At 39.7% G+C, this 14,022-nt stretch overlaps 2 protein-coding genes across 3 annotated transcripts; both read left to right on the forward strand.

Moving 5' to 3' along the window:
- The first annotated feature begins 645 nt into the window (after nt 1–645).
- LOC108374549 (uncharacterized protein CG5902-like) lies at nt 646–3,279 on the forward strand. The gene is made up of 4 exons (XM_017630527.1): nt 646–1,061; nt 1,477–2,090; nt 2,158–2,474; nt 3,158–3,279. The coding sequence occupies exons 2-4, from the start codon at nt 1,810–1,812 to the stop codon at nt 3,277–3,279; spliced, it is 720 nt and encodes a 239-aa protein (XP_017486016.1). The 5' UTR covers nt 646–1,061; nt 1,477–1,809.
- A 2,128-nt stretch (nt 3,280–5,407) lies between these two features.
- LOC108374550 (uncharacterized) lies at nt 5,408–14,016 on the forward strand. Of its 2 annotated transcripts, none has more exons than XM_017630528.1 (2): nt 5,408–7,178; nt 13,771–14,016. In XM_017630528.1, the coding sequence occupies exons 1-2, from the start codon at nt 6,455–6,457 to the stop codon at nt 13,893–13,895; spliced, it is 849 nt and encodes a 282-aa protein (XP_017486017.1). In that variant the 5' UTR covers nt 5,408–6,454; the 3' UTR covers nt 13,896–14,016. The 2 variants fall into 2 exon arrangements, 1 of the variants encoding a protein (XP_017486017.1); XR_001849059.1 differs by lacking the exon at nt 5,408–7,178 and adding an exon at nt 13,475–13,682 and having other exon boundaries at nt 13,771–13,857.
- The last annotated feature ends 6 nt before the right edge of the window (nt 14,017–14,022 follow it).

A 14,022-nucleotide genomic window follows, 5' to 3' on the forward strand; every position in this document is an offset into this window, starting at 1 on the left:
ACCCAAAAAACCACATTTCGTGCCCGGAATTTGAGAAATACTTTATATACTTCTTTATTAATACAATTAAATTTGTGAAATCTAAATTCATTTTCTAAGTGTTTGAATTTAAGTGCCGATAACAAAAACGACTTGAATCAGCAATTTCTCAAATTCTGGGCACGAAATGTGTTTTTTTTTTTTGCATTCCCGTACTTGTGAACGTTGTTCCATTTTTGAGAGCAAGTTTTTTACTTCTTCCCTAATTACCAGATCCGGACGGGTTGTACGGGAAAGAACCTAATGTGACGATGGAAAAATCATGTCGCATGATAGTTTCCACATATAAGTAATCAGTTTTGCCGTAACGTTTTATGAATCCCACTAGTGATAATCTTATTATAAAATCACGTTTCCCATCGAAGAATCAAATATTTAGATACTTGGCTCTGCTGCCATTTTTTTTAACCTGCTCTTAGGCTTTGGTAACTTTTGCATCAGAAATGACAACGCCGCCCGAAATGCGCAATCTTGTATTCTATCATTCTTGCCTTAATTGTTTGACCTCGTCTTGTTTATGTTCATTGATTTTCCTTTATTTTTCCCGATATATTTTACCACATATTTCTGGCAACACTGGTAGTTTTACGAAAGTCATAAGAAGAATAACCGAAGATGAGCGATTTGGAAACGCTGCCAGCAGCAGGGAAATAAGTGCGATTTGGTTATGCTTTAAAAGCGAAAATTACTTGGAAAAATTTACACAAATCTGCACCAAAATTGTCGGAATCTTTAGAAAAAGCGTTGGGCTTGAAATTACAGTAATTTTAAAAGTGTGGAAAAGGAATAGCTCGTCGGAAAATTGGCGAAAATATTGGAGGCGCTTCAGAAAAACCAAATTGCTCTAGTATCGAAGCGAATGTCAGAAAAAAATAGAAAATAACAAATGTGAATGTAGCGAATGGGGTGATTGTGCTGTGATCATATAAAGAAAACGATCCGTGGACTGAATGCAAAGACTACACTTTACAAGACGGGAATGGACAAGAGCTAGATGGGAGGATCGACAAACTGTCTGTTCGGTAGGCTACCACAGCTAGATTTTTAGTTGTACAAGGGAGGGTGTAGGGGGTCGCGTGCGTGGCTGTGCACAAAGGCCTGTGACTGATACTAAATGATAATCGCTTGTTGAGGTCAAACGAGTATTCGTAAACAAAGCATAGTAGAACTGAATGGGTGATTTAGTCGTTGTCTTTTATTTTAATTTTATCGAACAGTACCTCTGATTTTTATGTATTACATATCACGCACTACTGACGCAACTGTATTCGTTGGGTACAGATTTTAATTGGTCGACGATCAAATTTACGTTTAAGGAGGTGGACCCTTTATTTTTGTTCCGCTAAAAATATAGTATACAAATATAGGATAAGATTGAATGGCATGCACATAAAACTTATACGCTTTGTTCTAACATAATATTTTTCTTATTTTCAGGTTAAATCTTTTTAGATTCACATCATCAAGTTGCGCACTGCCATTAACACTAGAGATCTTAGCGATAGACAATTTAAAAATTAGTCCTGCAACAAACAAGCGGATCCTGGTATCAGTATCAGTGTGAATCTGCGTCCATAATAAAATTAAGAGTAAATAGTAATAGATACATTAAAACCTATACTGAATCCCTGCAATCCACATTGGGTCAGAGCAGTGTCATTTAAGAACAAATAGCAACGAGTAAAAATACAAATTTAGTTTTGTAATAGGCATACATATAACGCACTAAACCAAGGCAGATACTGCAACAAGACAAGAACCAAGTACAATATGTCAAATAACTACCAACACCACAACAATTACCGTGGATCAGGTACATCACAAATGAATGGACTACGGCCGCATCACCTGCAGAACGGTGATTGTGGAAACGATGATGGTGACTGCTATCGCCGCGGTGGTGGCTCAAGTCGACACACAAATGGCTACAGCGTAAAACCATTAGGTAATGTAGCGGTGCCGGACATGTGTACATTTTGTTTCGAGGTGCTAGACTGTGAGCTTAACAATTTAGAGGGTCCTGGAACTCCCAAGTTTACAAATGATGCTTAGTAAGTGTTTGTCAAATAGAAACTCGCGAGTTTATTTTTTAATAATTTCATATTGCCACTTTTATAGCCCATTATTTGTTACTTGGAAAACAGGACGCGACAAGCGATTACGTGGTTGTATTGGCACTTTTAGTGCTATGCATTTGCACAACGGGCTACGCGAATATGCACTAACGAGTGCTTTGAAAGACTCGCGTTTTGCCCCCATCGCCAGGGAAGAGCTGCCCAAATTGACTGTGTCTGTTTCGATTTTGCAGAATTTCGAGGAAGCACACGGGTATCTCGATTGGACATTAGGCGTACATGGCATACGTATTGAATTTTTAAATGAACGTGGGTGCAAAAGGACTGCCACTTATTTGCCGCAAGTAGCAACTGAACAAGGTACTATATTCAAAATGTTTAATAATCGCCTTACAAACATGTTTTGAAAATTTATCGATCTAAAGTTGGTTTACCTATAACATCAATTCTTTAAAAGAAAATCGAGAACTACATATGTATTTATGATGTAACAAAAATATATATGTATGTATATGTATGTGCATATGTACATACATATATCGTCGATGACTTTGCAAAACCGCCCATCGACCAGTTGCAAAACCGCCTAAATCGGCGTTATAGCAAAAATGAGATTTAGTAACCCTGAACTCCAGGCATCGAGATTTATGCAATAAAAATCATAAAATCGTTATTAAACCAACAGATTTGTAAAATAATAGCTAGAGAAAAGACCACCTCTCAAAGCAATGCCTTCAAAGAAACCCCGTTTTTTCGCTCTCCTTTAAAATTTGAGCACCGTAAGATAGGCGGTTTTGCAATTGGTCGATGGGCAGTTTGGCAAAAACATCGACGATATGCTTTTACAAGCTTTTTTACCATTTAGAGGAGATTTCTAACTTTATAAACTTTAGGGATTTATAATAAATTTACATTTTGTTCTATAGCACATTGCATTTAGTAATAGTTTAGTTTGCTTGATGGCACATTTTTGTTAATATTTAATATGTATATGTATATATTTTTTTAATGAACTAAACGCTTTATTTTTTTCTGGCGCGCAGGTTGGGATCAAACCCAAACTATTGACTCTCTACTCAGGAAGGGGGGATACCGTGCAGCAATCACCCCAGAAACTCGAAAATCAATCAAATTGACCGTTATCGTTCGCAGGAAATTCAAATGAATTACAAAGAGTATCGTGAAGTGTTGGAGCGTCGGGCACTATACGGAAAGTACAATGCTAACAAACACCGAAAACGCGACTATACGACCAACAACAGCAGAAACAACAGCAACGCAAACAGTGTCAGCTACAACAGAAAAACAACAAAAACAAAATCACACTAATATGGTAGTATTTCAAACCACAATTTAAAAAACACTTAAACACGGGAAATACGTTGGTGTCCAACAATGCCAACTACAGCAACAACAAGAAATACCTACTATACCATATAATAGATATTATCATTATTATAATTCTTATTATATATAGTTTGCTAGCAATGCTAGCCACAAAAAAACAACAACAAAAATCATAATTACGGAAGACATTAGCAGCTATAGCGTCATTAATAATCGCGTTTTCCAAACAATAATAATTTAATGAAAGAAGAAAAACAAAAAATTATGCTACATATTTATATATGTATATGTAAAGTTCAAATAATCAAAAATCAAATTTTAATGCTAATTAAATTACTAATATTATTATTAATTGTATTTTTAAGGCGGATGGTTAATATTGTCCACTTAGCGCCGACGTGCTTCTAAATACTAATACATATTAACTTTAATGAAGTATAATTTGCAATAAATTGAAATATCAATAGCTTTTTTAAATAATTTTTCCCCAGTTATGGGAATCAATTTGCAGTTTTTAGGAACTAATAAAAAGAGTTCGTTTTTCGCTCAGAGTATTCCTTACAAACAAAATTAGCTGCTTACAAGAATTTTGAAGAAAAAAAATATTCTCAATGAGAGTATATATAATAGATTTTATCAATTTCTAATAAGGTTTCCTTTTTGTTTAAGAAACTTGCAATTGTTTTATTCGTTGCAGCACTTATGCGCCAAATTAATAATTATTATTTTATCGTTCGAAAAAAGTGAGTTTTGAATATAATTTTTTATTTAAATTTTCCACTATTTGTTGAGAATTTTATTTCACCCGAAAATTGCTCTCAATGCGTTGTTTTTACCTTTAAGACAGCATTTAAGTAACAATTTTTCTCTTGATCAATCCTAAAATTTAGTGAAATTAATGTTGTAAGCGATTTTTAGGAAATAAATAAAACACTAAAGCGAATGGTTTTGATTTCTTTGTGGATGCACCGTTTTAGCAAAGAAGAAGAATTTCTTTAGCAAACTGTTCTTCATTCTGATTTGTGGCATAAAAATCCTCTAAAGAGTGACGTACAAATAAAAAAAAAAATCCTCACCCTTTGTCCACTTTAGTTTGCGGCGAAGTGACTCTTTTTTTTTTAGTGTCGTTTCGTCTAAAAATTACACTGAAGATGGCACAACGCCTGAACTAATTTGTCTCAAAACCAAACTGGTCGGGAGATCAACCAACGCCCAAAAGGTCTTAAAAAATTTATGGAAAATGCTTTTGGAATGACAGTGGTCGCCCAGTCGGGGGGAAGTTCTTCATAATGTTTTTACCCTGTAGTTAATTCACTTTATCTGGTTTTTCAGAAAACATTAAAATAATAAATAAATAAGTAACTATTTAGCTAAATGTATAAACTCCAAAACTAACAACACACTTTTAACGCGTACTAAAATAAAATTTTCTAAAACGGAAGCATGAACCAATTATAATTTAGATTATGGGCCGGAAGTATAAACTTCGAGACCACTGAGAAAATAAACTAACCTAATACGAATTTTTACACTAAAAATATCGTAATTTTATTCATCTGAGAAATACATATTAAGGCTCTCGAAATTACTCGAATAATTCGGTTATTCTAAAAACCACTTTCCTAAAACTTTTGATAGTTTTGGGTACGAGTACACTCCTAAAATCAGCAAAACCAGAGTATCGGTTTGTGTACATATACAAATATTTCAATATTTGAATAATCGCGCACCAGTTATTAATCGAATAATCGAAAACAAGCAATTATTCGATAACTCGATTGATCGAATATCAAGAGCTCTGTTACATACATTTGTTTTACTTATTTATTTATTTGTTAAATAACTTTTAAGTAAATATATATATTTTTTTAATTTGACTACTAATATGACATTCCCTGTTTACACTTTGTTTTGAACGCCAATTTATTTTCAGTGCCAACTGGCAACGCCGTGAGTGTCATTTTCCGTTTTGTCTTTCCCGAAAAATGTCGACTTGCTGTCAGATTTGGCTACAAAAATACATAGGATTCGTAAATTAACCAAATGTTTCCTCCGTAAAACGAAAAATTTCAACCAAAATAATAAACAAAAAATATCTAAAAACTCGGAACCCAAAAAAAATTGAATGGCTTATGTCGAAACAAGCCGACGAGTGAGGTAAGGCCAGGAAAAGAAAAAAATTTTGTTTTTCATCAACAAAGCGCATAAAAACAGACGATAGCAAATTAGCGATATAACTAGCTGTGTAGAGCAGCAGCAACAGCGGCATCGGAGGTGACTGGCAGAAGAAATATCAGCGGTGTCAGTTATATAGCTTATAAGAATTATTATTGAATTGGCAATTCGTTGGCGAAAAAGCTTTGAAGCGTTTTAAGATTGGACCGTACTTGTATATTGCCGATAAAAACAGAAATCTGATTCCATATCGGAAGCAATCGCCACTGTTTGCTATTTTTGTTGTTGCTGCTGCACGCAAAGGCGATCAACGACACGTAAGGTGAAAAAATTCAGATTGACTTTGGCTGTACGAGGAATGGGCAACGACACGAACGCTGCCACCATACCCACAACAGTGCAGCAAAAGTAATAGCGTAAACAACGGTTAATCGCATTCCTTTGTCTGGTACCAATGTGCACTCCGTTGGAAACTTTGTAATCTGCCACAACCACCGGCTACCAATTCTTTGCCCACACTCCTACGCAGTTCATCATCCTCACGAGCAAGCTGCTGTCACAGCGCATACACTGAAGGAAACATAACAAAGAGCTGTTTTAGGGATTCTTTAACAAACGCTTTCTCTTCTATTCTGCAAAAAAATTTAGATGGAGACAACTGATATTTGTAAGACGCATTTAAAGCGTTAAAAAAACGAATCGAAAATCCGTCAAAGTTTTAAACTACAAGCACTCAACCTACACACTCATCCTCGAAAACGCATCGCATCAAACGTACGTTCATACAAACATATAAAGATAAAACTGAATCCCAACGAATGGGCGCTAAGGCAAGCACTCCGACAGCCAGCGGCCAAAGCCCACGTTCGCGTACCTTTTCCAGCAGTTCAACTGGAACCGATGCGGCACAAGTCGCATCTAATAGTGGATTGGGTCATGCTCCGACTGGTGCCGATGGCGGTCAAGGCTTCAACTTGTTGCGTACATTGCCCAGCTTGCAGGTGCAACATCACGTCCAAAGCTCCAGCATCGACAGACAACGGGCACGCAGTTTGAGCTCTGTGCCTGACATTCACAATCAACAACATGGCACAACGCATTCCTCTTGTGCTGTAGGTAGTGGACCACACACACATCCGGCAATAGTCACGGCGCCTAGTAGCAATGCATTTGGTTTGTCCCCACAAGCGCACTCTTCAGTTGGTCCCAACTATCTACAACATCAGCCATATCCCCTTGGCGGTGATGGTATGGGTGGTGGTAGTATTCGTATGAGTGTACCCGTCAGCAGCAGTTCATTTCACGACAACTCGCTCATACTGAACGGAGGAAGCGGTGGTGGGATTAATACCGGCGGTCGTGGCATAGGAAGCGGATCACATTCGCATACGTTGAATTTTGATGATCTGCAAGACGCTTCAGGAGCGGGCACAAATTTCGTCGAAAGCATTGCATTGGCGGCATCCTCATCTAGTGGCGCAAGCGGCATTGGACGCGTCTACACAGCAACGTCGCTGCCGTCACACATTTGGTCATTTAACGGTAAGTGAGCTTGAATTTTCTGTAAATCGTACTTTTGTTTATCGAAATGTAGTTGTAACAATTTTAATATGCTGCCTGCTTCATAAAGTGTGCATCCTAGGTTTAGTCTAGTGGTTATTACTTAGGTACTTATTGCAACTAACTCAAAGTGCTAAGGTAAATTAAAATTAAATTGGCTTATATTAAAGTTTTCCACCTATCAATACACGTGTAAGACACGACACTTCTCAGAACAGAGAAAAAGATTTGTAGTTGCTGACGATGCTCAGATGTTCATATTTCGCTTCCATATGAGTCATACATATACAACCCTAGCGATGGGGGGCCGGACAGCAGCATAAAACCGTCAAAACAAACTGGATTACAAGATTACAATGCACGAGTATGCCGATGGGACGTTGTGCGACGAAAAAATCGCTGACGGCAATCCCACCAGTAATTTATGGTATTATCTGTTCAATAACGGCAGACCTCATATTGAAAGCAGCATGACACAGGAGTGAGGAGGAAAGGACACCAGTTCTTCTGACCACAAGAAGACACTGACGACAGCCGCAGACCCACTGTGGAATACCAGAAAATAGCAAGATATCTATTCAGCTGGCCTTCAGTGCGATGGCAAAGGGATTCATTTGAGCAGTACAAACTCAAGAAGAACTGTATCTGCTCACCCATCGTAACCAGGTCCATGCCTAGCATTGATATATCTCTTGAAAGCATAGAGGGAAGCCTAGGTCAACGTTATTACTTAACTACGCAAAAAACCTGCAATCAGGCGAAATCCCTTCTTCCGATCAGTCTTAAGGCAACAGATGAAACCATACACAATCAAAGTTTATTATACACAAGATCAACCATCACATTCCAACGACAGCCGGTTCTACGTACCGGAAGGACCCGGTTTTTTAGGTCGGCGAAATCTCTTATATTTCTCTACGACGCACCCAACAGGATTATGCGCGGCTGTAACAGCTCGCTCGACATAACAATAGTAAGCGCTGGTGGGATAAGCATAACGTTGGTGGGACAGCATAACGTTGCGACCTATACAAAGCCAAACGTCGACTGACCAGAAGGCTGGACAAACTGCCAAAACCCAGTGCGCCTCTTAATTACTCGTGGCTAGTTTAGGGAAGCCATCGGGAAGACGATAGCTGAAAAAATTTGGTCCTGCGAGAGCAAATTACCTCACCAAGGTCCTCAACCTGTCTATGGCCGCTCTCATCGTTTCGGACATCTGGAAAACAGGGAGAGTGATCCCACTGCTTAAACCGGTGGACAAAGGAGAGTCGTATTGGCCGATAACACTCCTTTCCCTGCAGCGAAGACACTTCAGGCCTTGCTACTCCCGCACTATACGAACAACCTGACCCTGGGTTCCGTAAAGTGCTCAGCACAACAACAGCACTTAAAGCCATAAGCACTGACATAACTCGTGGCTTAAACCGAAACCATCCCTGTGAGAGAATAGTTCTAGTAGCGTTGTAGCCGCTACAACAACAACAACAACAACGTTTGACACTGTCAGCCACTCCACGCGATTAGAAGCCATTGAGGCCTCCTCTCTCCAATAGGGACTCAAATGGTGGTCAGAGAGTTATCTAAGTAGTCGACATTTGTCAGTAATTTTTAGGGATAAAACAAGGATTAAACAAGCGAGTCCCACAGGGTGGTGTCCTTTCCGCTTTTCTGTTTAATTACTACATTTCAAAGCTCCCTAAGCCACCATAATGGCGTCCGAAAATGGAATTGATAACTTGCGCTCGAATCTAAACGGTTACCTCTCCGAACTTTATCGCTTCTTCACTGCAAAGAGTCTAACTATCTTCCTTATGAAATCCTCGGCAACTCTTTTTACCACCCGGACGAAGAAGGTCAGACTACAGCTGGGTATTCGCGTCCATAGCTTACCAATTCCGACGGTGAATAACCATAAAATACTGGGGGGTTGCCCGTTCCCACGACAGTCGGGTCTACGTAACCGGAACGACCCAGATTTATATCTGGCCAAGGACTGTCACTCCAGCAACACTTCCCAAAAAGTCTTTGGGGAATTTGTATGCTGCTACAACAACAACAACAACTGGGGGGTTGCCTTGGATAGTCTGCTCTCCTTCTCGGCGCATACAACCGCAATTGTCAATTGAGTTTAGATCCGCAACAAGGTCCTCAAGTCACTAGCCAGCAGCACCTAGGGCAAAGACAAAGAAACTTACTGGCGACATACAAGGCGATTTGCCGGCTGGTTCTAAACTAGGCAGCGGCCGTCTTGTCGCCGGGGACTAGCAAGATGTAGTGGACGAAGCTACAGGCTTGCCAAAAAACGGCAGTCCGGACAGCCACCGGATGCCTTCTGATGTTGCCATAGCATCACCTACACGACGAGGCTTCGTCTGCCTCGGAAGATTCGCACCACCACAGCCCAACTTCGATCTAGATACTGCAGCAGACTAAACTCCTATCCGATGTGGAAAAAAGCACTTGTGGCAGTAAGTGACCGGTATGCATAGATTCACCGTATGCCTCGCAACACCTCTTCGCATACGTCCTAAATTCCACTCAACTTACGCCCCTCTACTTATGGACCAACCCAGTTGGAGTAGCACACTTCCTGGCTCTCCAGTGAGTCAAACTTGACGACAACGATTGTGAGTTAGTCCGATCGCTGTTGGGTTTCAGCTGGGCATTAGGACTGAGCGAGGTCTTGTAATGAGTTTTGATAGCCCAATATAGCCAAGGTTGCAGATAATACTCTTTTATCATCCTGTGGCAATGAAAAGTCAGCTTTATGCTGTGTATGAATATCCGCCTCTAATAAATGTCTACCTCAAATCCCACTGTTTCACAAGAGCACCACTGTTTCACAAAGCATGTAAATATTTGAAGCATACAAGTAGCCTTCCTCAGATACCAAATCCAAGTAACAGTAGGTGAAAAAGTACGTCAGGAGCAATACTAGGATTTGTAGAGAAAGCTCTCTCATAAAGAGTTAGAGTTAGTCCTTTAAAATCATCAATATTGCTATCAGATCACTTTGGCCGAGAGGTTAAAGATTCGCACTCAACATCGGTCCTCTTGTGCTGATGGCACTTTTTTCCAATAGCAGTAACTTACTGAAAAAAAATCGGATCCTCTCCACTTAATGAAGTAACAAAAAAGCTTCACGTAAAAGTAATTTATTTTTACCCATATCTGGCCGAAACCTTCGGTAACAAATTTTTTCGGAGCGACTACAGACGCAGCTTGTTTTTCTGTCTATCCAAGTACAATAGCCGAAATCCCACCTCTTATGCCTGTCGAGTTAAAGCCTTCTCAGGATAAGTATCCCGCTTTCTCTCTTCTGTGTTGTGGTGGTATAACTTCAGTATCATTTCACTACGCTGCGTAAAGAGTTCTCAGTAAGATTGAAATCCTTTGGCGTCGGCTTGCTAGCTATCTACATCATATAGGACAATACCGTCTTTTACAGAGACTTATTCCGACCAAACTGAAGCAAAAAGGCCAAAGAAACAAGCAATAAGCTCATCGGACCACAAATTTGCTTGCTACTGCGCTTTGCAGGACGTGCGATTTCGTCGCATCGTGCCCACATTGTGGTGACTTTTCGCTTTTTCGTCAGTCAACGAAAAACCTTATAGTAAATAGTACGAGAATTCCTTTTGCGGATTTATGCTGAGTCTTATTGGCACACCAATTTGAAAGTCCAGTAAGAGCTGTACTCCCAACATCTCGAGTCAGTAATACGGAATTTTCGTGAAACCAAAACTGCCAGATCATCTGCGTGTCCAATAGCATTGTAACCACACTTATGTAATCTTACTAGGTGGTCACCTGACTCCAATCTCCAAGGGATTACTGTGCAAACCATGGCACCAATAGTCCAATGGCCTCGATATACTAGAAACATAGGCAGTACTATTGAAATCCCCTCGATGTCCAAGAGAGAACACAAAGCAATCTCCTTGGTATTGAAAGCGCTTTCGATCGATCTTACCAACCAGCTACTGTAAGGCCGAATTAGTTAATTTCTGTTTGAGAATCGATAATTTAGTATGGTGCAAGGGAGCAGATAAGCTCTGTGCACCTAATGTGTAGGCCTAAGGAAGTTGGACTTACAGTCCTGTAGGGTTTAGGAAAGTTAAGAACAAGTTTCCAGAAATGTTGGGGCCTCTGGCAGTGAACTGAACGTCGATGACGCCAAGATACCGACGGTCATCTGTCCTTAAAACCTCTGAATCACGTTGGACAGCGTTTTCTAGTTCTCAGCGCACGCCTCAGCCACTGGTAACAAATTGCGAACCAGGAACAAAGTCCTCAAGCCTATAGCCGGCAGCACTTGGGGAGCCGACAAAGAGTTCCTGCTCACTCCATGTAAGGCAATCGGTAGGTAGGTGGCTAACTCCGCAGCGCCAATGTGATCGGAGGCAAACCTACCAGAATGTAGCTCTACGTACAGCTACAGACTGCAATCTCAAGTCGTGTCAGCTTCATTGGGCGGAAAAAGAGCTCGAACACTCTGGAGAACCGACATCGAGCCGTACGTAGAGCATACATTCGGCGCAGAAAAAAACACAGTTGTGCTCGACAACTAACACGATGATATAGTCAGGACAACATCGTCCTAGGTAGTCGACCGTCGCCCCTCGACAATTGAAGAAGAAACTACCGAGAGAGACCAGACGCAATCTCTGCACTCTTGCAGGGTGGAGCTACGGACTCTCTCCTCTCTTGGCCTAACACCAGAAGTACCAGAATAACTCAGATACTTTGATATTCTCAATTGCTAAAATATCAACACGTGTTGCTTTGTAAGGTTGGAAAGGCTCTTCCTTTCATCGTACCTTGTCTCTATCAAAGATACACCAAATCTGCCTTGACTTCCCACTCTGGAGAGCATTTGTTTTGAGGAGACATTAGTCATCCTAGCTGGTTCCACCGGAGATCTTGGGGAAATGCACTTGAAGCAAGTACTTTAGAGTCTTGCTGTTGTAGTTTGTAAAAGTGCCATCTTATCCTCTTAGGAAACCTATCCCATTGAAGGATTCCCTGGATAAAGCTTTATGCAAACGAGAGACCTCGGCCAACGTCTCTATTCACTCGTATTGGTGTCTCTTCGGGCAGCGTCTCCATTGAATAAGATTCGACTTTTCACAACTACTTAACTTCAGACTCCGGAGGGCCTTTCTATACACGATTATCCGAACAGATATCCGGATGTCCGAATTATGGCATAGTCGCAGCCCTAATCTAAACATAGTGTAATGGAAAGTCGAGATTCTTTGTACGCGGTAATCTCGAAAACTAATGAACGGATTTTGACGAGATTTTCTCTAATATACTCTGTATCGACAGAAGAGTGTCCTTTTTTACTTAGAATTTTAATAGGGTTGCCACCTGTCTAAAAAACTATAAGACCGTTCGTTGGATTACAAATGATGTGGAGCTAAATGAAAGGGATTGACCTTTAGAAAAGCTCTAATGTTTTTTTTTTAATAGAGTTGCCACCTGTTAATAAAATTACTATATTCAATCATAATAAGCGTAGGGATCAGTTCTGCACCGTCACTGTCAAACGAAAAGACTTAGCCTCTACATTGGCAATAATGTATTATATTTCTGAGTAGGGTTGCCACCTATTAAAAAGTTAAAAGATTTTCGCCGTTCGTTGGATTATTAAATGAGATACAAAATGAAAGGGTCTGGCCTTCGTATGTACAAAAGCTTTAATATTTTGAATAGGGTTGCCACCTATTTAAAAATTACTATCTTCTTTACATTGTATAAAGCAAAGTCGAGATATTTTCACCACGCTAATCTCAAAAACTACTGAACGGATTTATACGATATTTCTTAAGCATAATCTGTATTGATAGCAATATTATCTTTAGTAATTTAAATTCCTATAGGGTTGCCACCTGTTTAAAAAATTACTAGATCCGCACTGTTCGTTGGATTACAAGATATGAGGTGTCAAATAAAAAGGCTCGGCTTTTAGATGTTCAATGTTAATGTATAACTTTTTGAGTAGGGTTGCCACTTTTTAAAAATTATAAGATCTTCACCGTTTGTTGGACTAAAAACTGAGGTACCAAGGCAAAGGATATGGTCTCTGCATGTGCAATCAGTTTTTTTTTTTTTTTTTGATTCAGTGGGGTTGCCACCTATTTAAAAATTATGTATGTATAATACGTGAGGGCATTTTTGGTTAATGACATTAGATTTGCACAGTTCATTCAATTTAAAAAAGTTATATGTCCAAGAGAAAGGCTTAACCTTTCGATTCGCAGTAATTTTAGTCGGGTTGCAACTTGTTTAGTTGTCAATCGCATCATATTGAATATCTACACATTCAGCGCATGGCAAAGTCTCGCGCATACTAAGCCGGTTAGTTGTGAATAATGGAATAATTTTCCTTTTACTCAAATGGGGCAGACAAACTTGGTGAATCAGTAATTTTATCTTAAGCCTATAAAAAATCCGTTAAATATTCCATTTATCTGTCAGGTAATAACTACAAGCATTAACATTTTTTACAAATTAAAAGATCTTATGGGGAAATAAATCAACATGTTTGTTTACTTTTCGCCTGTAGTTGATAAGATATCTGTGTTAAGATGGTGGCTCATTGCAGGCAAACATTCGCATGCATTACATGGCGATGCCGAGCAGCTGGCAACACCGCCAAATCACTTACGACCCCTGTGTGTTCGACAGTAGGTAGTCGAGTAGTACGATAAGCAGGAAGAAGGTAGGAAGGCGGGCAGCAGCCAGTCAGCATGCAGCGAGAATCAACGTATACAGGAACAAATACAACGCAGAGCGATTGAGTATGCGAGTATACCCA

The sequence above is a fragment of the Rhagoletis zephyria genome, unplaced genomic scaffold, assembly GCF_001687245.7.
Source record: "Rhagoletis zephyria isolate East Lansing unplaced genomic scaffold, Rhagoletis_zephyria_1.1 Rzeph_scaffold_07828, whole genome shotgun sequence".
Taxonomy (NCBI): domain Eukaryota; kingdom Metazoa; phylum Arthropoda; class Insecta; order Diptera; family Tephritidae; genus Rhagoletis; species Rhagoletis zephyria.

Coding starts and splice junctions, on each gene's coding strand:
- LOC108374549 (XM_017630527.1), top strand. CDS start 1,810: ATGTCAAATAACTACCAACACCACAACAATTACCGTGGATCAGGTACA. Junction 2,091..2,157: donor AAGTTTACAAATGATGCTTA/GTAAGTGTTTGT, acceptor CCACTTTTATAG/CCCATTATTTGTTACTTGGA. Junction 2,475..3,157: donor GCAAGTAGCAACTGAACAAG/GTACTATATTCA, acceptor TCTGGCGCGCAG/GTTGGGATCAAACCCAAACT.
- LOC108374550 (XM_017630528.1), top strand. CDS start 6,455: ATGGGCGCTAAGGCAAGCACTCCGACAGCCAGCGGCCAAAGCCCACGT. Junction 7,179..13,770: donor ACACATTTGGTCATTTAACG/GTAAGTGAGCTT, acceptor TTTCGCCTGTAG/TTGATAAGATATCTGTGTTA.